Source organism: Typopeltis vanoorti, chromosome 9 (genome assembly GCF_054136105.1).
Source record: "Typopeltis vanoorti isolate ZY-2024b chromosome 9, IOZ_Tvanoo_1.0, whole genome shotgun sequence".
NCBI classification, from domain to species: Eukaryota; Metazoa; Arthropoda; class Arachnida; order Uropygi; family Thelyphonidae; genus Typopeltis; species Typopeltis vanoorti.
Genome location: NC_143557.1, coordinates 117,765,272 through 117,791,967, shown reverse-complemented (window position 1 = coordinate 117,791,967; position 26,696 = coordinate 117,765,272). Strand labels below are relative to the sequence as shown.

The 26,696-nt window shown below is 35.2% G+C and overlaps 1 protein-coding gene across 3 annotated transcripts in view; it reads right to left on the bottom strand.

Moving 5' to 3' along the window:
- Positions 1-26,696, bottom strand: part of LOC150103458 (katanin p80 WD40 repeat-containing subunit B1-like) — a 370,687-nt gene that overhangs the window by 77,516 nt on the left and 266,475 nt on the right. For all 3 annotated transcript variants that reach the window (XM_090397462.1, XM_090397461.1, XM_090397463.1), the window contains one exon: positions 11,262-11,432. In XM_090397462.1, the coding sequence (XP_090253588.1) occupies positions 11,262-11,432 (171 nt within the window). The remainder of the gene's footprint in view (positions 1-11,261; positions 11,433-26,696) is intronic.

Genomic DNA, 26,696 nt, shown 5'->3' with positions numbered 1-26,696 from the left:
TGCCTTCTTTTTGTAAGTAGAAGGCATTTTGCCATACAAAATAACCCAACCGTAATACATGCGCAAAGAGCGCCGTGATATCTGGAGGGAATTTGTTTCTGTAGGAGGATTATGTCATTGATTGGGACATTTGTAAAGAGGGCAGAGACGTCAAAACTGACTAATAAATCATCTTTTTCTAATGTAATGTCTTTGATGTTTATGAAGTGTTGTGTGTTTTTGATATAGGAGGGGGAATGACCTATCAAAGACATTACATTAGAAAAAAGATGATTTATCAGTCAGTTAAAAACAAGCTCTTGACTCAGCCCTTCTCAAGCCTTCTATCTGGTTAAGATATGTAGACGATGTGTTTTCTGTTTGGCCCACACACAGACACTTGATTCTATGTCGACTCAATAGTCTTCATCCTAGAATCCAATTTACAATGGAAAAGGAAACTAATAATAGTGTGGCCTTTCTAGACACCATATAGCTAGAAAGGCCACACTATAAAGGCTACCCTTATCTGCTCGACTAAAGACCCCCCCCCCCCCTCAGCTCCAGGTGTATATAGGGATCCTTGTTCCTGCTAGTTAGCCTACCATGGACAGACAGGAAGATCAGCTACCATCTGCATGGAAGAACATGAAAAATATTCTGCAATCATGACTATGGTCAATTTGGCCTTGCAGACCATGCTTTTGATGCAGCTCACAGAATCAATTGGAAAAAGACCAGCATGCTCCATCACAGTAAATTTAGAAGAGACTGTTTTAAGAATCTGCTACTGCTCTTAAAAATCAGCCTAATAATAAATATTTATTATAAATATTAATGCTTTTATGCAACCATAATAAATATGGTTGCATAAAACTTCCAAAAATATAGGAAACACTAATACTTCAAGATCCCAGTCCTAGGCTGCCAACAGGTGTCCACAGAGGGCACCTCCATCTAATTAGGAATCTAGTCTTTCGTCCACGTTTTTCAGTTAGTTTTGTGCTGCATGTGTGTGGTCTCATTTTGTACTCCTTGATGATGTCTCTGCAACTGAAATGAAATACTGGAAGCATTAAATACTATTTTTAATCATTTCCAGTGCTGTTTCACTCCATTACACCTTTATCATGAGTGAGCATGTATTCAGCAAAAATTGTAGTCACTAAGTTTTATCAATCACTTTGATTATTATATTTTTCCTTCTTTAAAGTTGTTAAAATTTGATAAAATTATTTCAACTTTGTTCTTTTCTCACTTCTTGAAAGCATGTCTTCCATGACTTTTTTTTTTTTTTTTTTTGGTGTCATCTCTTCTTTTTATTTCAGCTTTCAATGCTGCCTGTTTTAATATTTCATAAACGCTTAACCATTCTTTAACTGATTCACTAGTTTGTATATCATTGGTTAATTTTTTAATTCTCTGTTGAAAAAGCAATTTGGTATAGAGTATTTTAAGACAGTGACTTTGTAGGAATGCTCTTTAGGTTTTTTTTTTTTTTTTTCCCCCCAACCATCATAGTAGAAATTGAATTTGCCTAATAGGAAGCGATCAGTTTCTGGTTCAAAGCTTCTGAAAACTTTGGTCAAAAACAAATTTTGCTAATTGACTATTTACTATTATGTAATCTATTACGGATCAGCATTCTCTTGTCATCCTAGTTATGACAACTTTTGTGTGGGAATATATTTGTAATTTTGAAATTATCATAAACTATATAATCTATTAATCTTTTATCGTTTCTGTTAATTGTTTGCTTGCCATGTATGATGATAATTGAATTAATTTTACTAATGGTGTCATCTCTTCTTTTTATTTCAGCTTTCAATGCTGCCTGTTTTAATATTTCATAAACGCTTAACCATTCTTTAACTGATTCACTAGTTTGTATATCATTGGTTAATTTTTTAATTCTCTGTTGAAAAAGCAATTTGGTATAGAGTATTTTAAGACAGTGACTTTGTAGGAATGATCTTTAGGTTTTTTTTTTTTTTTCCCCCCAACCATCATAGTAGAAATTGAATTTGCCTGAAATTGAAAATGCTAATTCTAGCATTTACATAATAATATAATATTATTTCACACAGGAGGGAGAAAAGCTCCCTCCACCTTAAAATAATGAACAAGGAATAACAAATGAAGTAAGCATGCCATTTACCAGCACATATATTCCAATGGCAGTCAGATACCCTTGTAATTTAATTCTGATTTGTATTATTCTTTCATTCCAATAAATATAGCTAACTACTTTCTTTTCTAGGGTTGGAAGCTTATTTTGCACTTGGTTAGACTATAATAAATTTAGTTTAATCCTTTATCGAAGTGTAAGCAAATAAAGTTTGCGCCAGAAAATATCTTCAGGATTGAGGTAAGGTGGTACATCCCTTGGCAATTCACAGCAAAGGTGGACCAAGCTCTCATCACTCCTTGTCCCAGTATCTCCCATAATGCAAAGCACATCTCCTTGTGGCATGTATATTGCTATGCATTAAGGCACATATGGGCAACCCTGGCCCACGGGCCAGATTCAGCCCTAATCTATTTCAGCGAAGTTTGTCTGATTCATGGTGAGAGAAAACATGGTGTGTTCTACTAACCCACATTAAGTTGACATCATATGACTTGCACAAAACACACTATGTTTTCTCCAACCAAAGGTCTCTTTCTCACTTTGACTAGCAGCGTGTGTGAAAGTGTTACATTGTGTCAGTTCGGTACTTGCATTGGTGTTGTGCTTTGTTCAGTGCCTGCATTGATGTTATGTTCTGTTTGGTGCCTGCGGTGTAGAAGACAGTTTTGTTTGACAGTTCTGAATATCGCTTATAAATTTGGGACAATGTCAGGGGTTATTGCAAAAAAAAAAAAAAAAAAAAGAAAAGTAGATGCAGAGAATCGACAATTTCAAGACAACTGGATGGAGGATTATTATTTTATTCTGAATAAAGGTTTTGCCTGTATGTTTGCTGTACAATGAATCCGTATCTATCAACAAAGAATACAACTTGAAGAGACACTTTACTTCTAAACATGCAGTTCACCCAAAAATTGATGGACAACAACGAAAAGATGAAATACAGAAGTTGAAGAACTTGGATACCCAGCAGCAAATGTTCAACAAGCAAAGAACGCAGCACCACAGCATTGTCAAAGCCAGCTTTGTGGTAAGCGAAAAAATTGCTAAGCATTCTAAGTCATTTGGTGAAGAAGAATTTATCAAAGAATGTCTGCTGGATGTTGCAAGTATAATATGTTCTGAAAAGAAAAAAGACTTCGAGAATATTCGTTTGTCGAGACGTACTGTTGTCCGACGGATAGAAATTATGGCTGATGATATCAAAAAAAGTTTAAAAGAGAAGATTGCTAGAATGGAAGCATTTTCAATTGTTTTGGATGACAGCACCGATGCTTCCGATACAGCACAACTAGCAATATTTATTCGAGGAGTTGATGCGGATTTCAACATCACAGAAGAATTATTGGCGGTTCGGACATTAAAAGGAACAACTACCGGTGAAGATATATTTGAAACAGTCAACACAGTCTTCGAGAGATTTGGGCTTAAATGGAGTTCACTATCTGGCATATGCACTGATGGAGCCCCCTGCAATGGTTGGTGCACAGAAGGGATTTATTGGAATAGTTCATGAAAGAGCAATAGAACTACAGATCCATCCGGAAAATTTAACAAATTTTCACTGCATTATCCACCAACAAAATCTATGTGCAAAATCAATTAAATTCACAAATGTTATGGAAGTTGTAGTAACCGGTATTAACTTTATTAAGTCACGTGCACTTAATCACTGCCAATTTAAGGAATATTTGGCAGACCTATTTTCGGATTATGAAGATGTGTCTTATTATTGTGAAGTGAGGTGGCTGAGTAAAGGTAAAATATTAAAACGATTTTATGATCTGAGACAAGACATTGCAGATTTTATGGACATAAAAGGAAACACAATTAACCAAGTAAAAGATGATGAGTGGGTGTGTGATTTAGCATTCCTAGATGTCACAGGATAAGTAAACGAACTGAATCTTAAATTGCAAAAACAAGGACAATTGGTTCATGAACTGCATGGACATGTCAAAGCTTTTTGTAATAAACTAAGATTGTTGGAAAGTCAGATAAGAGGTAAAAAATTGTTATCATTTTCCTATTCTAGCAACTCATAAAAATATCCCTTATAATTGTTATGGAGATGAACTGAAGGCACTAATAGAGCAATCTGATACAAGGTTTGCCGACTTCAAAAACAAAGACTCCACATTCGCTATATTTGCTCGTCCGATGGATGCTGATGTAAATAATGTGCCAGAAAACTTACAGATGGAACTTATTGAGCTTCAGGCGGATTTAGTGCTAAAATCACAATTTAACAACATTGCTTTGACAGATTTTTATAAATTTTATTTGGTGGAAGAAAAATATACAAATTTACGCGCCTTTTCAAGAAAAATCATTTGTCTTTTCGGCAGCACATATGTGTGAACTTTCTTTTTTGATGATGAAATACAATAAATCAAAAATTCGGACAAGAATAACGGACAAAAACCTCGAAAATTCTATGCGATTATCCTTAAGTAATATTAACGTCAATATTGATAGCCTCGTAGTTGAAGTACAAGGCCAATCTTCACATTAAATTGTTATGTCGTTCATTATATTATAAATAAATGAAATATGAAGTAGCAACTTGTTTTAATTCATTTAACATTAATTTATTTTATTTAATAATTTGGCCCCCAAACTAGGAAAGGTTGCCCATGCCTGCATTAAGGCATAGCAGTATACATGTTTAATCCTTTATCCAAGTGTAAGCAAACAAAGTTTGCACCTGAAAATATCTTCAGCACTGAGGTAAGGTGGATGTACCACCTTACCTCAGTCCTGAAGATATTTTCAGGTGCAAACTTTGTTTGCTTACACTTGGATAAAGGATTAAACTAAATTTATTATAGTCTAACGAAGTGCAAATTAAACTTCCTACATCTTTCTTTAAATCCAGAGTAATTCAATAATAGGATGGTACACCGGTTGGCAACTTTTATGGGTAGATGTGACCTCTCCATTGCTTCTGCCTTAGTATCACCACTCTAGGTCTGCCTCCCACTGACGAGACCTCAATAAAGGTCGAAACCGGTCTAGGTTGTAGCCCTTCCTTTAATGTATAGCAGTATACATGTCTGCAAGGAGATGTGCTTTGCATTATGGGAGATACTGGGACAAGAAGTGATGAGAGCTTGGTCCACCTTTGCTGTGAGTTGCCAAGGGATGTACCACCTTACCTCAGTCCTGAAGATATTTTCAGGCGCAAACTTTGTTTGCTTACACTTGAATAAAGGATCAAACTAAATTTATTATATAAACTTTTCTAGGGTTCTATGTGTTAACAATGCTCTGCCCGTTTTTGTTCTTTCGTTACTGCTAAAATCAGCGTATAATTTTTCGAAATTGTTAACTAGTTTTGATCCTCTCAACTTTTTTCATAGTCTCAGATATTAAAATTTTTACGTTAACCTTGAACATTCCAGGTACCAATATTAAACCGATTCTTCTGTGTCCAATTCATGTCCTTATACATATTCAGCTATTTTGTTTCCTTTTAAGACTTAAAAGCAATTTAAATGTCTTACTATTTGGTCGCTAGTCAAGGAGTAGTTATTAGTGCACAATAATATACATTCATGCTCAAAGAAACTTCACTGTCTTACACAAATATATCAGTTAAATGAAAGGAGTCAGTGAGATAAAAGAGATCAATTCTGGGAGAGGAAAAAAAACAGCATTCAGAAGTTTTTTGGTGAACCACTAAAGATGTGAGGAGCAATATTCTAAGGATGGGCAGATTTGTGATTTATAATGTATTAGAAGAAAATGTTAGAAGTTGAGCAGAAGAGAAGTAAGAAAGGGGGGGGGGGGATCTGGAAAGTTCTGATAAACACCTAGAACAAAAATGATATTAAAGCAACTAATATAAGCACAAGAAAGAACAGAGAACATAGAAGAAAGAGGATATAAGAATATTAAAAACATGTTGCCTTCTTAACTTTGCTATTAGTATGTTCTTTCTTGTGGTTATATCTGTTGCTTTAATATCATTTTTGTTCTAGGCACTGATCAGAACTTTCCAGACCCCCCCCCCCTCTCGCCTGTAATGGTTTAAAAGAAAAAAAGAACACCAAGATTTTTTTATGCTGAAGAGGGTTATGAATGGGATGTGTTTATCCCAGGATAAGCATAAGCACATCTGTCCAGCTCTTTTATAATGCCAACAGCTTTGAAAGTCTAATGCAGTTCTTAGGGATTTATGCCATGTTAATTTTGGTCTTCTCCTTGATCTTGTACCCTCCATAGTGTCCTCCAATACCAGGTAAAGAACTGTCCAGTTCCATTCACAAAATGTGGCCAAACCAATATAGTTGATGCTTTTTTTAATTGCGTTAAGAATTGTTGTGTTAGGGATATTCAAATCTTGCAGCACTTGGGTATTAGTCTTATGTTCTATCCAATAAGTTCTGTTTATTTTCCTGAAGCATTTAAATTCAAAATCCAACAGTTTCCTTTCTGCTTCTTTTTTAAGGTCCAGGTTTCTATCCTGTAGAGAGCTGTTGATAGTATTATGCTTTCATATAATTTCACTTTTATAGTGTAGGAATTTTGTTGTTTTTACAAATTTTATTAAGTTTATTCATCATTGACCATGTGTTTTACTGTTGCTCCTTCCTGATTTATGCTTACACATAGACCTACACTTGACTACACAAGTATTCAAAACCAAATTTGATGGAATAGGGAAATTAATCCTTATTCCTGAAGTATCCTCTGTCTGTATACTGTATATGTTCTTCCAGCCAGTTTGTCTGTTTTGAGGGACAAAAAACCCTCTCCTTTTGTATGAGACCGACTAACTCACCATTTGATGACAGTAAGTTCCTCCTGTGATGTGACTGAGCTATGGAGGCTCCTATTTTTGCAATGTCATTCAAATTTGAAATATGCTCCTAGCATACTTCAAATATCTTATAATTACTTCATTATCTGTACATTATAGGATGATATTTTATAATTACTTCATTATCTCTGTACATATGATATGGAAGACATTATGTATATGAAATGGAAAGCACGATGTACTGAGGAAAGTTTAGGGAAGCTGTATTCGTAGCAGATGCAAGATGAACTTCAGTGATGAATAACAAATCACATTTGGATGTTTAATTGGTGATGGTGGATATTATGTTTCGGAATGTGGTAAAGTCTCAGAGGAATTTTAAAAAAAATTCTTTAAATTAAAGATGTCAAGAAATTATAATCTTGGCTTAATCCCTTATCCAAGTGTAAGAAAACAAAGTTTGTGCCTGAACTATTTTCAGGACTGGGTAACTCCTATAAAGATGCTGATGACTTCACATCACTTGCCTTAGTATTCATAATGCAAAACACATATCCTTACGGAAATGTATAATGCTAAGCATCATGGCAAGGGTCACTACCCAGACCAGTTTGGACCTTGATTGAGGTCTCATCAGTAGTAGCCAGACCCAGAGGTGATACCAAGGTTGAAGTAATGCAGAAGTCATATTTCCATATACAAGTAGCCAAAAGGTGCCACACCTTATTATTAAAATCTACAACTATCTGGATTAGTCCAGAGTATTTACTTATTACAATTATTGAATCTATAACCACCTTTGACTCATGTAGACTACTTTTTAAACTGTTTACTGTCCATTGTAAGATACAATTTTGTATCACTGTGCAACACTCTGTATAACTGGTAGCTGCAAATGGTACGATATATATATATGTTGGGCCCATACACTAAAGGTTGGCTGATCAACCTATACTATTTTAGTACCATACATGGATAGTGGGTTGGGAAAGGAGAAACTTGTTGACATTCGATTTAAAAGCCTGTATATTGTATTCCTTGGAAAATACATCAGGGTGGGGATAGTTCCACAGTACAGCAGTATCAAGGATGAAGGAGAAGGAAAAGAAACTTGTTCTGTGGGTTTCAAGGTGTACTGCAAAAGGATGTTGGGCGGCAGCTGTACATGTTCCAATGGGCTCAGTACAGAGTGGGGAAATTATTGATGCTGTTTCAAATGAATATTTCCCATGGAAATATTTATAGAATATACAAATTGCAGAGACCAAACATCTATGTGAAAGTGAGGAGAGTGAGTTGGTAAGAGATGGGTCATTTATCAGTCTAATTGCTCTCCTCTATATTGAGTCAAGCATTTTGAGGGAGCTTTTAGGAGCCCCACTCCAAATGTGAGAACAATATTCAACAGCTGGGTGGATTTATGATAACAACCAAAAGAGAGATAACATGACAAATCTTATTATGGATCCTAAATCCAAAATTCATTAAATTCCACCCATCCCGAGCAGAGTTATCACTTTATATTATCATTTTGACACATTTTATACCTGCATATGGTCAGATTTAAATGAAAACTGAGAGCAAGCAACAAATTTTACTAGAAATACTAAACACTAAATTTTATTAAATTGAATGCAGCAAGTGTGGAGTAATTACTCTGTATCATTCCATAAGGCTATGCCTAATTTTTCTCTTTAGTAATGGTTAGTGTCTCCACTCTCCAGCCAAGAGGCTATGGGTATGGAATGTTTGTGATCCTGCCATGGGTATGGAATGTTTGTGATTGTCCTACTAACTCTGTGTGGAAAGGGCATCTGTGACCCCATCACTTCTAGCAGAAGGCTTCACTCCCAAAACCCAGTGAGGTACTGGAGTGACCATATGGCATCTATCGACGTCAAATGTGAAATTAAAAAAATTTTTCTTTCTAATTTCATATTAATTAGTAATGTAGTGATTTAAACCAAAACTGAAATAAATGATACCTGTCAAGGAATTATATATATTTTTAATCCTTTATCCAATAAGCACACAAAGTTTGCACATGATTATCTTCACATCTAGGATACTTGTATATAGAGGCTGATGACTTCGCATCAATTGCCTTAGTATTTAATAATGCAAAGCACACTTCATGAACATGCATAATGCTAAGCATTAAGGGAAAGTCATTAACCAAACTAGTTTTTGCTGATAATGATAATTATCTCTATGAGAGCCAGATCCAAGAAAATACCAAGGTTGAATTAATACAGAAGTATTAAGCAGTTCAGATAAACGACACATTGAGTGAATAACAGTTCATCAAAACTGGATTTCCTTAAGGCTCAGTTCTAGGAGACCTATTTTATTTCCAATCTATATAATAAATGACCCCTGTTCGATGGAACTGAAAGAGAACCTAATCAGTTTGCTGATGATACAGCAATAGTTTTCTCATCAAGTGACATGCCAACTTTACAACATAACACAAAATCTAATTTATTAAACCTGCACATGGTTCAGTGAAAATAAAATCCAATTTGTTTGAACTAAAGGGTAGAGAAGCAATCCCACTGAATTAAATATCATACTACTTCCTGTGACCGCAGAAGTGACTGCATTTGCAAAACATCCAGATGGTCCACACCTATCAGCATCTAGGCATGCAAGTGGATCATAATCTAAAATGGAAAATCCATATCCAAGTAGTTACAAACTACGGTATACACACTGTAGAGATTGCATAAAATTAAACACATAGTACAGTGGTACCTTAGATTGCGAGTAACTTGGTCTGCGAGTGTTTCGCAAGATGAGCAAAAATTTTTAATAAATTTTAACTTGATAAACGAGCAATGTCTTGCAATACATACGCTTTGTCTGCTGAGCATCACGTGATCATGAGCCGCTCGGAATTGTGGGTAATCATCTCGCATGCACGGTCTTATTCGACATACCTCATTCGTATAGGCAACATTCGTGTTAGCGTTGTGACCACGTGTGTGTGTGTGTGTAAAGCATTTTTTTATTTTGTGTCTAAATGTAGTGACTGTTCTTTATTAACTGTACTACGACAATGGCCCCAATGAAGAAAAGGGTTGAAAGAAGTGGCATCCATATTGTTGTGAGGCACGGAGAGGCTGCAAGTTCGGACGCAAAGGTAGCTGTGCCGTTCATTGCCAAGTTTCAGAAGCTCATGGTTTCCGAGTGTTACCTGCCGCAGCAAGTTTTTAATTGCGATGAGACAGATAGCAGTGATTCCGTTAATGACAATGAAAGTCGTCCTACCCAATACAATTAATTGTATTTACTGTAATATGTAATTGTAATGTAATTAATAAATTCGATTACTTTATGTATTTTGTATTAATCATTTTTATATGAATATTTTTGAGTTTTGGAACGAATCATCTGAGTTTCTATTATTTCTTATGGGGAAATTTACTTTGATATATGAGTGCTTTGGATTATGAGCACATTTCCGGAACGAATTATGCTCGCAAACCAAGGTACCACTGTATTATCTAAATTTAGACTTTATATTACACACTGGTATATTCAAGAATTCACTATGGAATTTGTAGCTTGGGGGTGGGGGCATACAACAACATCCTTGGCAAATTACAGTCTACACAATAGAATATTAAACAAAATCTTCACTCCTAATCTTACTGCAGTTAAATTCAACACTAACTTTATCCTCCTGAATGTCAGGCAGATATAGCATACTTATCTTCTTACATTAAAATAAAATTGGATTAGCCTCAGAGACCAGCACTGTACCCTCAGGTCAGGTTGGTCTACTTTTCAAGGTATATCTCAGATGAAAAAAAAATATCCTGCAGCACCATTCACATCCCTGGCACCAAGAATTTTTAACTCTCTTAAGGGAAAGCTCAGAAATGAAAAAGCAGAAGCAACCTTTAAGAGAAGATTAAGACTATTCATTGAAACCATAAATGACGCTGAAACACTGAATGCTTTTACCTGGATATATTCAGACTACCTTGCTCAATGTAAATGTATATTATTATTATTATTATTATTTGGTAACCTTCATAGTCAACAGACTCATCGTGGGAGGCCCACTCGACCACCAACATATCCATCATAATGGGCTTTGAAGTTATTTACTCCTCACACCCTTCTTCACCACATCTTTATACAACTTCCAGGGATGGCCTCTCGTTCTTCCCATCTGATCAAATCTTAGCACAATAGTCCAAAATCTGCTTACCCAAAGCAGAGTTTGAACAAACAGATGAATAGCAAGATGTACAAAACAAATCTTATAGATGCCTAATAAACAGAATCAGGATTTTGAGATTACACATTCTGAATTTCAAATTAAGGAAGTGAAAAATTCTATTTAGATTGCAATCCTCAATACCACATTTATCTTACCCTAATATCTTTACTACTCCAGAGTGCAAGAACAATCTGAAGATTCTTACGTCGATGAGATAAAACTGTCATCATAGACTGGTGGCCTCGGAAAATGGCAGACATCGCTTCTGCTTCAGACATTTCTGGTTGTGACTGAATGCCAAACCTTAGAGATTCCTGAAGGTGCCTCTGAAAATTACAATGAGCATTACTTTCAAAAATAAAAATAATTCAGAATAAGATATGTTTTGAAAAAATATTAAATCTACATGGCTGTGATGGATAAAAAAACTTCCCGAGTACTGCATATAATACCAGGATTCTTGTTATAGGTGAGTAATGGGGATTAAAAAATTATCACTGACAGTTAATCCACTTTTACTGAGAATCAAATTTACATAAGTGTAAATGTAATTAAGGTTTAATAGCTTTAATGGAGCATGTGCACTAGACATATTAAAGTAAGTTTCATGGTTAACACGAAGTAACAAAAATTATATAGAATTTATTCAAAACTCTAATATATTTCATCCAACACTGTGTGGTAATCATCAGAGAGAGATCATTAACAACATTCAAAAGATGAATCAAAATAATGAGTCATAAATCATGTATATAATGATATTACACTATTATTTCAAAGAAACAATTGTTGTAGATATTACACTATTAGTTCAAAGAAAGCAATTGTTTTCTTTAATCTACATTATGTTGATTTTAAAAAAATTACAAATAATTATTAGTGATCTCTTCCCAAAACTTGGATGAGGAACTAGGTTCATATTTGGATGATTTCTTAGCATTTCACATGTTTCAAGGATGAGACAACCAAATTTGAACTTGCTGGAGTGGAGTAAAGTGGTATTGTCTGGTCCCAAAGAACTCCGTGTCTAATGTCAATAGGGTGAGAAGCAAGATCAGACATGTCAAATTCCAAAAATGTAATACAGTCTTGATGTTCTTCAATTCTAATCAAGGCAGAATGGCAAGCATGTCTAAAATAGTAAAGATAACATGAGCAGGGTACTCGATAGACACCTGGTAAGGAAAGAGGTGGTAATGTATCCTTTGTTGATGGTAGGAAGAAAGAGAGTTTGAGGTGATTTGATGGAAATATTGAATTTATGAAGAATCTTTGCTATTTGTTCTGAGGTTCCTTTAAGGTACAGTATTATTGAAATTCTTTTCACATCCGACTGTAGTCTGGTAGAAGGATGATAATTATAAATTATTTTAATGGTAGCTTTGTTGTATCCATTACATATCTTTTGAGATGTGGCATTACAGAAGGCTGTTGAGGATACCATATACTGAAAGTGAAAAAATGGATAGGTGATAGAAAGAATCAAATCACTAGAAGTTTAAGGCTCCTTAAGGATACTGAGAGAAAAAAAGTGAAATACTTTGGATACAATGAAAGGAAAGGAGGACTTCTTAGAACAGTAACAGAAGCTAAAGTTCCTGGAAAAAGAGGAAGAGGTAGACCGTCATTGAGATGGATGGTGTGTCTGGAGTGACTGATCTTCAGTGAGTTGTTGAATTCTCCAGAAAGCATACAACAGGACCACATGGCAAGGACTGGTGTGGCACATCACTGAGCATCTGAGTGACGTGACCATATGGCATCTGTTGATGTCCAATGAACAGATGGATTACATATCATATTGCTTTTAATCTTATTCAGTTCATCTAACATAAGGGGATCAGAAGAGCAATTCATATGAACTCCGTGTACAAGGCTCTCGATAACACCCATTTTTTGTATTGAATGATAGTGGAAGGATGAAGAAATGTATCTGTTGATAAAGGTTGACTTCCAATAAACTGAAAATTCACCATGACCTGTGGGATTATGAATTATTAGGTATCCAAAAAAAGGGAAGTTGGTTATTGGATTCATGTTCAATAGTAAACTTGATATGGGAATATAAGAAGTTTATCTTCTCTAGGAACTGAAGTAATTCTGACTCAGTGTGTGTGCTAGACTGCAAATATATAATCAACCTCATATACAAGGCTGAGGGAATATACACTGATTGGAAAGAAGTCACCCCCCACCCCCATCAACAAGGTGCATCTTGCCATGTAATGAGTTGTGTTTGTAGCTGGTTTAAATTGGAGGAATATGATGCTTCTGTGAGAAGGGAAATGACAGTGTTTGAAAGAGATGTTGTGATAGGATGTCATGTTGCAGGCCTATCTGTTCAGCAAACTGGGCTATCCCAGGTCAACAATCAGTGATACAATACTGAGATGGAAGCACAACAAGTCAACTGCAAGTGCTACCTGCAGTGGGCAACCCACCACATTCACCAAATGTAACTGTAGGGTACTATGAAGAATAATATGAATAATATTTTGGGGATTTGACTGGAACACAAATCTGCACAAAAAACATTCAGAACTGAGGCTCACAACATAGGGTTTCGATGGTAGAACTGCAATATGCAAGCCCCACGTTACCTGAACTAACATACAGTATTCGTTTTCAGTGGTGCAAAGAGCATGTACAGCCAGACATGGAAGTTTGGAAAGCTGTGTTATGGAGCAACACCTCCACAGAGCCTTATCTCAATCCTATTGAATATCTGTGGAATGAACTGGAGCTATGGGTAAATGTCAAGGACATACAACCAAAACAGTCCAGGACCTCATTACATGCCTACAGGAAGAATGGTCCAAAATTCCCATTGATCAATATACTTGTGGAAAATATGCCCCATAAGATTGCTACAATCATCATAGTGAAAGGATGTCCTTTATCTTATAAAGATGGGTGCTATAGTGGTTTGTTCCTAATGCTAGTGAGATAGGACTACTCATTGCTGTTCCTTCAATTTGTTTGAACAACTTATTATGCCATATAAAATAGCCTGTGTAGATGGTAAATTTAAATAGTTTGAAAATGTCTTCTTTGTGGTGTATCATTAAATAATAAACAGAAGAAACATAAAACACCCTGGTGGACTGAAGAACTAAAAGAAGAAATTAAAAAGAAAAAGCAATTATGGAAGAGATATATAACATCAAAGCTGCAGGATGATAGAGAAAACTATACAACAACCAAAGAAATAAAGTTAAAACCTTCATGAAAGCAGAGAAAAGAAAATGCTGGGAAGATTTCGGACATATTTTAGAACAAAATTTTAAAAGAAACCAAAAACTCTTCTATAATGTTTAAAGAAGAATGAGGTCAGAGAAAGAATGCCCCATAAAGTTTATCAAAAATAAGGATGGAAAGTTACTCACAAATTCTGAAGACATCATGGAAAGATGGAAACAGTACTTTCAAGAATTATTGGAAGATGCAGGACACAGAAAAAATAGAACCCTAAGAGCAAGACACACAAGCAAAATAGAAGATCAGAGTGAAGAAATTCATGCAAATGAACTGTTAGCAGCAATAAATAAAATAAAACTGGGAAAATCAGCAGGCCATGACCAAATAACACCAGAAATGGTAAAGAATTTAGGAACAAAAACCATAACATTTCTTTTACACCTATTCAATGTTGTATGGAAAAAGAAAATTATTCCTAAAGACTGGGAAGTAGCTATAATAATCCCTATATTTAAGAAAGGAGACAACCGCAAATGTGAAAACCATAGAGGAATTTCGCTTTTAAGCATTCCAGGAAAATTATATACCCGCATTTTAGAAGTGAGGCTTAGGAATCAAATAGAGGACACACTGGATGAAATGCAATATGGCTTTCGAAAAAATAGAAGCACACAGGATCTTATCTTCAGTCTTAGACAAATATCAGAGAAAACACTGGAACATGTTTTATAGATTTTAAAAAGGCCTTTGACCGAGTTCCCGGACACTTAATATGGCAAACATTAAAGAAAAACAAGATACAAGATAACTTAATAGCAGCCATACAAAGCCTCTACAAAAGTAATAGAAATTATGTAAGAACCTGTAATAATAGATCTAAAGAATTTGAAACAAATGTAGGAGTGAGGCAAGGCTGTATCCTCAGCCCTTTTCTCTTCATCATAGTAATGGATGAAATTTTAAAGGCATGCCAAACAAAAACAAAAAAGTTCCAACTAGGATACAGGAAAAAGAAACCAGGATTTCGCACATGGCTTTTGCAGATGATGTAGTGATTCTAGCAAATACAGCTGAAGATCTGCAGTACAATGTCAACATTTGGTATGAAGAAACAAAGAAAAGGAATATGACCATAAATATAAATAAAACTAAAACAATGATCATATCTAGAAACCAACAAATGGTAGATGTACACAGAAATTAACAACAGGATAAATGGGGGAACAAAGCTATTCTATGCAATGAAAGGCCCACTCCTAGATAAGAAAGAAGTCACCCAAAATACCAAAATGGCAGTGTACCGTTCAGTGTTTCTACTAACATTAACATACAGCTGTGAGTCTTGGTGTTTAACAACAGGAAACACAAACTGCAAACAATTGAAATGAAATATCTTAGGAAAGTGGCACAAAAAACAAGACTAGACCGAATAAGAAATCAAACCATAAGAGACAGTCTTCAAGTTGCACCTCTGAATCAATTCATAACACAAGCCCAAATGAGGGTTTGGACATCTTAATCAAATGGAAGAAGGAAGAATAGCAAAAACTGTACACAAAAGCCAGAAAATAGGAAAAAGAAACATAGGCAGACCCAGGAAAGGTTGGCAAAAGGAAATTGAAGAAAAATTGGAAAAGAAGGGAATTAACTGGAAAGAAGCAAAACAACAAACCTTGGACAGGATGGCATGGAAATCTCTTTGGCAAAATCTCGACGCTTAAAAGCATAAGAGATCATAGACGAAGAAGAAGAAGAAAATACCTTCTGGGAAATTAGATTGTAAAAGCTGAAGAATCTCTTGTAATGGTATGTTGGTGAATAGGTAGACTACATCAAAAGAAACCATAATCTTGTTATTATACAAATATAGATCTTTTATTTTCTCTTTGAAGTGAAGACTGTTTTTGATATAAGAGCTGGTATGGGTAGTGAGATTCCAAAGATGATGATGATGAGAGATGTTTTGTAAAGTAGTAAGTTGGAAAGCCAATACAGTCCACTACTGGGATGTAGTGGGTTGCCATCCTTGCTTGCATATTTTAGGAAGACCACAGAGACAAGGCAGATGGGCATGATGAATTCGTAACTTTCCAACAGTAGTGGCAGCCCACAATTATAAGCATAATAAACATAATTTACTAATAAATAAATAATTTAAATAAGTATAAGTAAATGAAAAAAACCTAACAAAACACATTTTCACTTAACATCACAATAAATGTCATTAACCATGCAGCCTTCTTTCTCCATACATATTTTTAGTAAATTATACTGACATAACCATCAAATCAGAGAAATCAAAATTCATGCTCTAATGCTTCAAAGAGTAACGGTTTCAAACCGAATGATTATCAGACTATGGTTTAACTTCAGATTCTGTGATAGATAGAAGCAAATGCAACAGTATGCGGCACATCCTTGAGATGACTAGCACTGAAAGTTTTCATGAATGAGTTTTTCTAGATAGACTGTGATATTAAGTTTCATCATATGGTTCCCTAAGTTTTTTAATGATAATATGTTATTCTGAGTACGTCTTTTTTGTACCTATGCATACATACACATGGCAGTATCTAAAAGATCTCATATACCAAATACAGGTATAAGTCATACTGGTGAATAGTCGCTACTCACAACCTTGTCATATCATACCTAGATATGATACAAAATAGTACTCAAAAACATTGAACACCAAGTAAATATCAACTACTGTTTTTATTTTTTATTTTTTTTTATGATGGCAGGAATGTGCATGTAAAGATCAACTGAATGCCAAAAAAATCTGGTGAGGTTCTGTATTCCAGTTGTTTTAGTTATGAGGCATGTCATTTTGTAGGGCTGCTTAAGGGTTAAAACTAAATAACTAGGAGAAGACATCCACACAGTCTATAAGGAATGCAGAGAACTGACTAGGGGGTATGACATAATGTCCAAACTTCATTTGATAGGATGCAGTCTATTGCAAGATATCTACCTAGATACTAAACAAGAATACTAACAATCAGTAACATACATGGTCACCTAAACCATATTCTACGTTTCCTGAAACTAGCCAAAGTATTATGACACAACATGATCAAATGTCTCAGTCTGGAATGTCTAAATTTAAACAGGGGATTTTGCTGCTTATATCAAGGAACCAGGGCACACAATGAACAATCAGCTACTGGAACAATCTCATACTGAATACAAATGAAAATAAGTGGAAACAGATGAATAAGCACAGAAATTACAGAAAGACCAGGTCAACATAACTGGTGTTATCAAAATAAAAGAAAACAAAAATCAGTGTGAAACTTCTAAATATAACTAAGTTTTTATATAGGTGATCTGGAAAAAGAAGGAATGTTTATAGTATTCAACGTAAACATGAAGGCAGAATTTCCATACTGAAAGTCCAGAGAACCCAGGGAGTGGTTAAGAGAAATAACAGAGAAACTTGCAGAAAACAATCTGGGTTTGAGCAAATAGAGGCTGTTAGGATTAAATTTTCACAGACAAATAATTGAGAAATCATGGGGATATGACTAGGATCTGCATGTAAGTTTTATAGATTTGGAAAAGGCATTTGACAAGGTATCAAGAGAAAAGCCATTGAAAACCTACGATTATAAGATTTAAATGGGACATTATACAGAACAGTGTATAGTCTAAGTTTAAGATGTCAGCAGTTAGAATTGAAGCATAGAGAGAGAGAACATGATTGGATGAAAATCAGGTGTAATGTAAGAATTGTATGATATTTTGCTCTTAGTTGGTCAAAATCTGTATGGATCACATTATGAAATGGCATTAAATCTGATAACAAAAGATATATTCAGCTCAGTCATTAATTTTCTGCAGATATTATACTTCTAAATAAATCCAGAAAATTTAGAAGAGGAAGGTACACAGAAGACATTAAGTGCATTATTCTCAATGGAGAAATCGAACTCGAAGTAACACACAGAGTGTGATATTGTAAAAGAAACAGCAAAAAGAAATCACAGATTGGAAACACTTTAATGGAGAACTTATAAAGCAATAAAATATATTCAGCTTTTTAAGCACAATTTTTAAGGAAGATGATAAAATGAATATGGAAATAGACAACAGAATAAGCAAGGCCATTATGGAATAGACAATTCAATAAATTTATATGAAACTAGAAAAAAAATTAGATAAAACTATAGACTTCTGGTGTGAGGTGGAGTAACATTATCCAAACATTGACTGAGTAGTGGTGAAATCTCCTTAGAAGAATGAAACCAAATTTAATGAGCCATTGTAAGACAACTTCTTCAAGCAGCATGTGAGAGAAGGAACTTGAGGTCAAAGAGAGTTACATCTGATTATAGTGTCAGAAGGGTTTTAGTTAATAACATGACTGTTTGGCCTCCAGTCAGTGACAGTAATCATGCTATACTGACTTGAGAAGTGGCTAAGTTTGTAGATGTTCCACTCAGAAAAGGCAACATGCTGAACTACAGGAGTATACAAGGTTCGGACCATCATTTACTAGATGAGAAGGATATCTGCAGTGAATATGAAGCATTTACAAAATACTTAAATGGCACAATATGAGAATGTGTCCCTAGAGCTCAAAGAATAAGCAGAAAAGGAATGAAATGGATGTGTAAGCTTATTAAGCAAGATATTTGTAAGAAAGAGATGATATGGAAGAAATACTATGTGCATAAAGATGATGTCAATTATGAAAATTATAAAGAGCAGGCCAGAAGAGTTACAAATGTTGGACAGAAAGCTTAGTATGAAAAGAAACTGACTGTGCAAGCTAAAGATAATCCTAAAGAGTACTATCAATATACAAGTAAAAGAAAGAATGACTCTGCCAGCTGTAGATGGTATGCATGTTATGGATGTAGAAGACACTTCAATTAATGAGTGCCCATTTCACTAAAAGCTACCAAACCTGGTGTATGCAACAGTGAGCTCACTGCTACCACTTCACTGGATGAAGAAATGTAGGTGAATGAGGGATGAGGAGGAGGCTGTACTAGAGTTGTTGCACAAACTGAATAAGAATTTGGCAATAGGTGCTGATGGGATCTCAGCATGTATGCTAAAACAGTGATCAGATGAACTGGCTGCTCCTTTGATCAGGCAATACAATTTGAGCCTCAGAACAGGGAAGATTCCACAGGAGTGGTGCAAAGACTCGTGTGTCAAACTAACAACCTTGACCTATAAGTATTCCTGGAGCAGTGATTAAGATTTTGGAAAAGTTAGTAAGAGAGCACAAACAGAAATGGTTTGACAAAAAACTACTTTGCAATGAACTGCATGGATTTACTAAGGAAAGGTCATGTTTGAGTAATGTGCTCACATTTTATAAGAACTTTACTATTGAGTTAGACAGGGGGGGGGGGATGGATACACCACAGTCTTCCATGGAAGACAGTTGCATAAATTCGAGAATATGAGATTGGATTATGAAATATTGGCATAGATAAGAGGATGGCTGGCTGACATATCAAAGAATGGCATTGGCATGTGGGTGATATGATGTTCCAAAAGTGTACCAGCAGTGTACCAGAGGAATCAGTCCTTGGTCAATTGTTATTCAATCTTTACATTAATTTGAATCATTACATGAATGAACTACTTTGAACCATTACATTAATGGTTCAAAGAATGAAAACAGAAAGATTACCAAAACAAGCCTTAAAGTACAAGCCATTAGGAAAAAGAAAACCAAGAACGTTCTCTTAAATGATTCAACGATGACTTCTAAGGCCGGAACAGGCCATGCTAGGCCTAAATCCTTGATACACATGATGGTGATGACATTAATCATATTTGGAAGAATTTGACAGGCGACATGCTGTTTGCTGATGATCAGAATTAGCAGAATAATCAGGAATGTGACTGATATGCAGTACTTGCAGGATGATTTAAATATACTGGAATTGTGAACATGTGAAAATGACTACCAGTTCAATGTTAGCAAATGTAAAGTTATGCACCTTGGTGTAATGAGATATTCAATGTCATATTACATGGTGGGATTATGCTAGAGGAAACTGATCAGGCTAGGGTTTTTGGAAGAGTTTTAGTAGATAGGAAGTTGAAGTTTAAGGACGATACAACTCAGAAGACATCTGCAATGCTGAAATGAACCTTGATATGTAAGAATAAGGAAATTATTTTGATAAGACCTTAACTATAAAATAACATGTATGCCACAGTAAATAACATCTTATGAATCATAAGACATTGTCAGTACAATTATCAAACAGCAATAGGAACTAAATTCATAAAAACATTAGCGTGCATGCTTAAATTGAAATCCCTCTATGTATGCAGTCACATATTTATGGATTAAATCTAATTGGGCTGTAAAAAAAATATATACATATATATATATATATGAAAGAATGATCATTAACTCGGTTACCATACATATTTTTAAAAGAATTGAATGACTAGAACCGAGATTTAAGTAAAAAGGTTTTAATATAAAAACACGACTAGTTTCGGCTAGCCTTCATCAGGTGACATTATAAAAGAAAGAAAAAAGGAAAAACACTAAAACACTGAAGCTTAAATAAACTATGAACATCATAGAGAGTCTCTATACATAATTGACACTAAATCGTTGTGGCTGTATTTAAAGCTGTTCTTTCGTTAGTTGTATTGTTGGGAAAATGCGTGCTAGTAGCATCTCGTGAACGCCAGTACATGATTACAGCTGAATGACAATCTGGGAGGTTGTAGCTCAAGTTATTATTTAGATGAACAGGATTGAAGATGATTTCTCTAGATTCCACGATTTTTCTCTCTAGTTCATCATTGAAATGGAAGATGTTAGTAGATTTTTCCCAGCAGACTTTGTGGCTTTAGTTTTCATCATTAGGATTAGCCGAGAAAAGGATATGACTTGATGATACACTGGCTCGCTGTCTCTTGTAAGTAATGTCCCTCATGTGTTCTTCCATACGCAATTCGATAGATTTGTCTACCTGCCCAAAATAAGGAATATCACAGTCACACAATATTTTATATACACCAGGGTATTTGAGTTGATGATGACAAGGTTTTGGGTGGCTTATTAAGAAACAGATCTTTGGAAGTGGAGTGAACAAGGTTCTGATATTGTATTTTCTTAGAACTTTTGCTAATTTATGTGAAACTGTGCTTATGTAAGGAATAGATATATTGCTTTGAATCTATTTGTTACTTCTGAGTGATGTCTAGGAGGATTAAGAAAGAATTTTTCAATGATTCTCTTGGAATATCCATTAACTTCGAAAGAAGTTTTCAGATAGTTTATTTCTGTAAGAAATTCATTTGGGTCACCCAGAAGAGAATGGGTTCTATGTCCCAAGGTGGAAATTATTCCAAGCTTATGAGGAGGGAAGTGATGGGACTGACTATGCAGATATCTGTTGGTATGTGTGGGCTTTCTATATATCGATATTTTGAGTTTACCAGAAGAACGAGTCAGTTTGACATCAAGAAAAGGCAAGGAATTATCCGTTTCAAGCTTGGCAGTAAACTTAATACTTTGATGTCGGCTATTGAGATGTTCGAGGAAAACCATAAGGGAATCATGTCCATGGCTCCAAATAATAAAGACATCATCTACATAGCGTTTCCAAACTTTAGGTGTTAAAATAAAGGAAGAGATAGCCTTGGTTTCAAAATCCCCTAAGTAAATATTTAGTGTCAATTATGTATAGAGACTCTCTATGATGTTCATAGTTTATTTAAGCTTCAGTGTTTTAGTGTTTTTTCTTTCTTTTATAATGTCACCTGATGAAGGCTGTTACAAGTCGAAACTAGTCGTATTTTTATATTAAAACCTTTTTACTTAAATCTCAGATCTAGTCACTCAATTCTTTATAAATATATATATATATATATATATATATATATAACAGATACATTTATTTCAGTAAATGTTCATGTACAGATCTATGCAATAGTTTAGTATTTGCCAATGGATCCTGTGATTAATATTTTCAATTCCATGTTGTGCAAGGCCAGATTTGTGAGGTTTGATGAGACGGATGTGGTCTTAATGTTCAGAGATATGTTTATTTATAGATCTTCCTGTTTGTCCATAGTAAGATAACAAGTTGTGAATTTGGTTGATGGGTTTATAAGGAACGAGTTTGTATTTTTTCATAATTTTTGCCAAACATTCAGAGATTCCTTTAATGTATGTTATTAAAGTCCTGTGGGCTTCTTCTTGTCTGGGTTGAGTTGCAGGAGAGTGGTTTATAGTTATGAATACTCCATAGGTTTCACTATACAAAAAATTGATAAGACCTAACTTGGACTATTATGCATGGGTCTGGTCTGTTGGTTTTCTTGATGATGTTGAGTGCAAAGGAGAGTGTTAAAAATGATACGGATTGCAGAATACAGGTTATGAAGACATTGATAATTTGTGAACTGCAGACACTAGCAAACAGGAGAAAGAGTGATGACATGATTGAGACTTACAAACATCTGAGAGGAACACAGGATGCCAGCAGATGAAATTTTTCATTTGATGGAGGTGGGACAAGAGGACATTCATAGGAGCTGAAAATGAATGCAGTCAAGAAGGGAGTGAGAGATAAATTTTTCTCTCATAGTGATGTGTGATTGGAATTGACTGCTTTTGTAAATAGTGAGTGCAAGTAGTATGAATGAATTCAAAAAAGGTATGACAGCTGGCACAAGTGATATTATCCTCAATGAGTCCCTGACTCCCTGTAGGTCTCTCTTAATAAAACACTAAACTAGCAGTACACAAGTGTTCAAGACATATCTCATGGATGTGAGAGTTCAGCTAAAAATAAAATAGATGATCACAGCTTAGAGACCACAGATAAGAAAGTTCTGAGAAAACTTAGAGTGAACAGATGGCATCAGTGATAACGTCATATTAAAAATGAAGATATTAGAGTGATTTTGTTAGCAGAAAGAATTGCTGAGCAGAGCAAATTTAAGTGATATGGTCACTTAAAAAGAATGAAAGATTAGTAAAAAAAAAAAAAAAGGTGTCTTATGCCAGGATGGCAAGAAAAAAGGCTGAGAGATGACCAAGCACTGCTATCTGCATCAGTCTATCCAGATCCACCTTGATCAGTCTGGATGGGCTAATGCAGATAGCAGATAGAAAACCAAAATGTAAGATCTGACAACATTAGAGTCCTGATAAGCAGCAGACTAATTTTAAGGAAAACTTGTTAGGAAGTTAGTAATAATGTAAAATTAATCATGTAGTACTATTATAGTATTCTGTTTACACTTTGAAAGCATATATCAGTGATTTGATGATTGCCTAATTTTTGCAGTATAAATTATCTGAACAAATCAAAAGTAAAACCATGTGACCAATTTTAACAGATCAATCATCTAATAAACATCATGTAACACATATTGGGGTGCTTAAGGGTCAAAGCTGTATAACTGAGAGGAGACCTCCACATAGCCTTTAAAGGAATGCGGAGAACCGACCAGGGCTTCTGACCTAATGTCCAATCCTCACCTTCTCGTGGTGCACCCTGTTGGGTATCTACTTTGATACTGAACGAACGAGGATGGGCTGGCAATTTGGGATTTAGCCGACCAAATTGTATTCTTATTGGTTAAACCAAAATAAAAAATGATGGTACAACATGACAAAATTTCATGCCGGCTGGGGCGTCGCCCGGTTAAACAAGGCCCCCGTTGTTTTCGCCAGGGAACCAGGGCGAACAGCGAAAAGTCAGCTACTGGAACAAATCTGAAAACAAACCCCAACTCAACATCACCAGAGTTAAAGATCGGTACTATCAACGTAAGAAGCCTGAATGGCAAAGAAATGGAGCTAGCTGAGGAATTAGATAAGTACCAGATCGACATAATAGGGGTGACTGAAACAAAAAAGACCAAAACTGGTGAGATCTTTCTGAGCAATAAATACAAAATGTTATATTCAGGCAATAACAATCAAGGAAAAGAAGGAGTAGCCATAGTATTCAACACAAAATACGAGGCTAATCTTCTTGAATGGCAGTCAGTCTCAAGTAGAGTAATGTGGGCAAATATGAGAATGGGGAACTGGACAATGAGACTTATTTGTGCCTATGGTCCCACAGAAGGTTCTACTAAGGTAGAAGTGGAGGAATTTTTTGAGGCTTTAGAAAAAGCAACTGACACAATGAAAAAGGAAAAGTTGGTCCTTGTTGGGGATCTAAATAGTAGAGTAGGAAATGATTGTGAGACATACAAAAATATTTTGAGAAAATTTGGAGAAAAGAGCAAAGCTAATAATAATGGCAAATATCTGTTGGATTTCTGCTCAGGACATGGACTGGTTATTACTAACACCATGTTCCAACATAAAAATGTGCACAAATTCACATGGAGAGAAGAGGCTAGGAATAAGAAAAGTCTCATTGACTATGTTATTGTTGATAGTGATGTTTTCTCCCTGGTGCAGGACACCAGAGTGTACAGAGGATTTGAAATTGGAAGTGATCACTATTTAGTCTTGAGCAGGATAAAATTGAATTTCATATTGAAAAGAATAACATGTAAGAAAGTTTTAAAGCGAATAAAAGTTGAGCAGCTCTCAGATGTAAACTGTAGACTAAAATACAGAAATATTATTGAAAAGAAAATGAAAGAGTTTGAGAACAGGAATCAAACCTTGGAGATTCAGTGGCAAACTCTGAAGGAAACATTGATTGATTCTGCCAGAGAGGCATGTGGTGAGGTTGTGTGCAAAGATAAAAAAAATCAGAACTCCCTGGTGGACACAGGAAGTTAAAGAGGCAGTGAAGGAAAAGAAGAAAGCATATCAAAAGTTCCTGGCAAATAAGTCAGCTTTTACTCTTACAGAATACAGAGACAAATGTAAGAAAGCTAAACAGTGTGTAAAACTAGCTAAACAAAAGTCATGGGAGGACTTTGGCAAGAATATAGAAAATAAATATCAAGAAGGTGGCAAAATATTCTGTAGGTTGTTGAAGAAGCTTAGGAATGGAGGAAAGAGTGCTGTAAAAGGAATTAGAGATGATAAAGGTGAAATGAAAACAGGAGAAAAAGATATCCTTGAAGTATGGAGTAATTACTTTGAAAAACTGCTAAATGAAACAAGCAGTGATGACAGCACAGTGATAAAAAACACTGACCAGGAATGCAGTCAGGAATACATATCCATACTTGAAGTAGAAAAAGCCATCAAAGGCTTGAAATGTGGAAAGGCAGCAGGAGTAGATATTCGACCAGAAATGCTGAAGTATGGTGGTATAAAAGTCTTACAGTGGCTGCACTGCATAGTTCAGAAAGCCTGGACAGAGGGACAAATTCCCGATGATTGGAGTAGAGCTCTCATAGTACCCATATATAAAAAGGGAAATAAAACTGAATGTGAGAATTACAGAGGTATTTCCCTACTGAGTGTTCCTGGCAAGATCTATGCAAGTATACTTGAGAAATGGTTGAGAAGAATTGTGGAAGAAAAGCTTGGTGAAGAACAAGCTGGATTCAGGCCAAATAGAGGCTGTCAGGATCAGATCTTCACTTTACGACAAATAGTCGAGAAAGCATGAGAATATAACAAAGATCTGTATTTAAGTTTTGTCGATTTGGAAAAGGCATATATCAAGGTGCCAAGAGAGAAGCTATTCAATAAGCTGCAGTTATATGGTGTCAATGGGGCATTATATCAAGCAATACTTAGTCTTTATTTGAGTTGTGAGTCAGCAGTTAGAATTGAAGGAAGTACAGGAAGATGGTTTAATGTTAAATCTGGTGTGAGACAAGGATGTACATTATCCCCTCTGTTATTCATTATCTATATGGATCACATTATGAAGGAATGTGGTATTAAACCTGATATCAAAATTGGAGATGTTAATGTCAGCTCTTTGCTTTATGCGGATGATGTTATACTTCTAAATAAATCCGCTACAAGTCTGCAAGATTCTCTGACTAAATTGAATAGCTGTTGTAATAGATATGGTATGAAGGTCAGCAATAAAAAGACAAAGACAATGAAAATAGGCAGAATCATTGAAAATGTCAACTGTGTTGTGAATGGAGAACCTGTGGAACAAGTAAAACATTTCAGCTACTTAGGCACAATTTTCACTGAAGATGGTAAACTAAATATAGAAATAGACAACAGAATCAGCAAAGCTGGTATCGTGGGAAGTCAATTGAATAAATTCATATGGAATAAGAAAGAAATTAGTCGGAACACTAAATTAGCTGTATACAAGACTGTGTTCAAACCAATTTTAACTTATGGATCTGAGAGCTGGGTCAGAAGTAAAACACTTGACCAAAGACTAGAGACCGCAGATATGAGAGTCCTGAGAAAGATTAGAGGCGTGAACAGATGGCATCAATGGCAATATCATATTAAAAATGAGGATATTAGGAAAGAACTTGACATTGTCAGCATC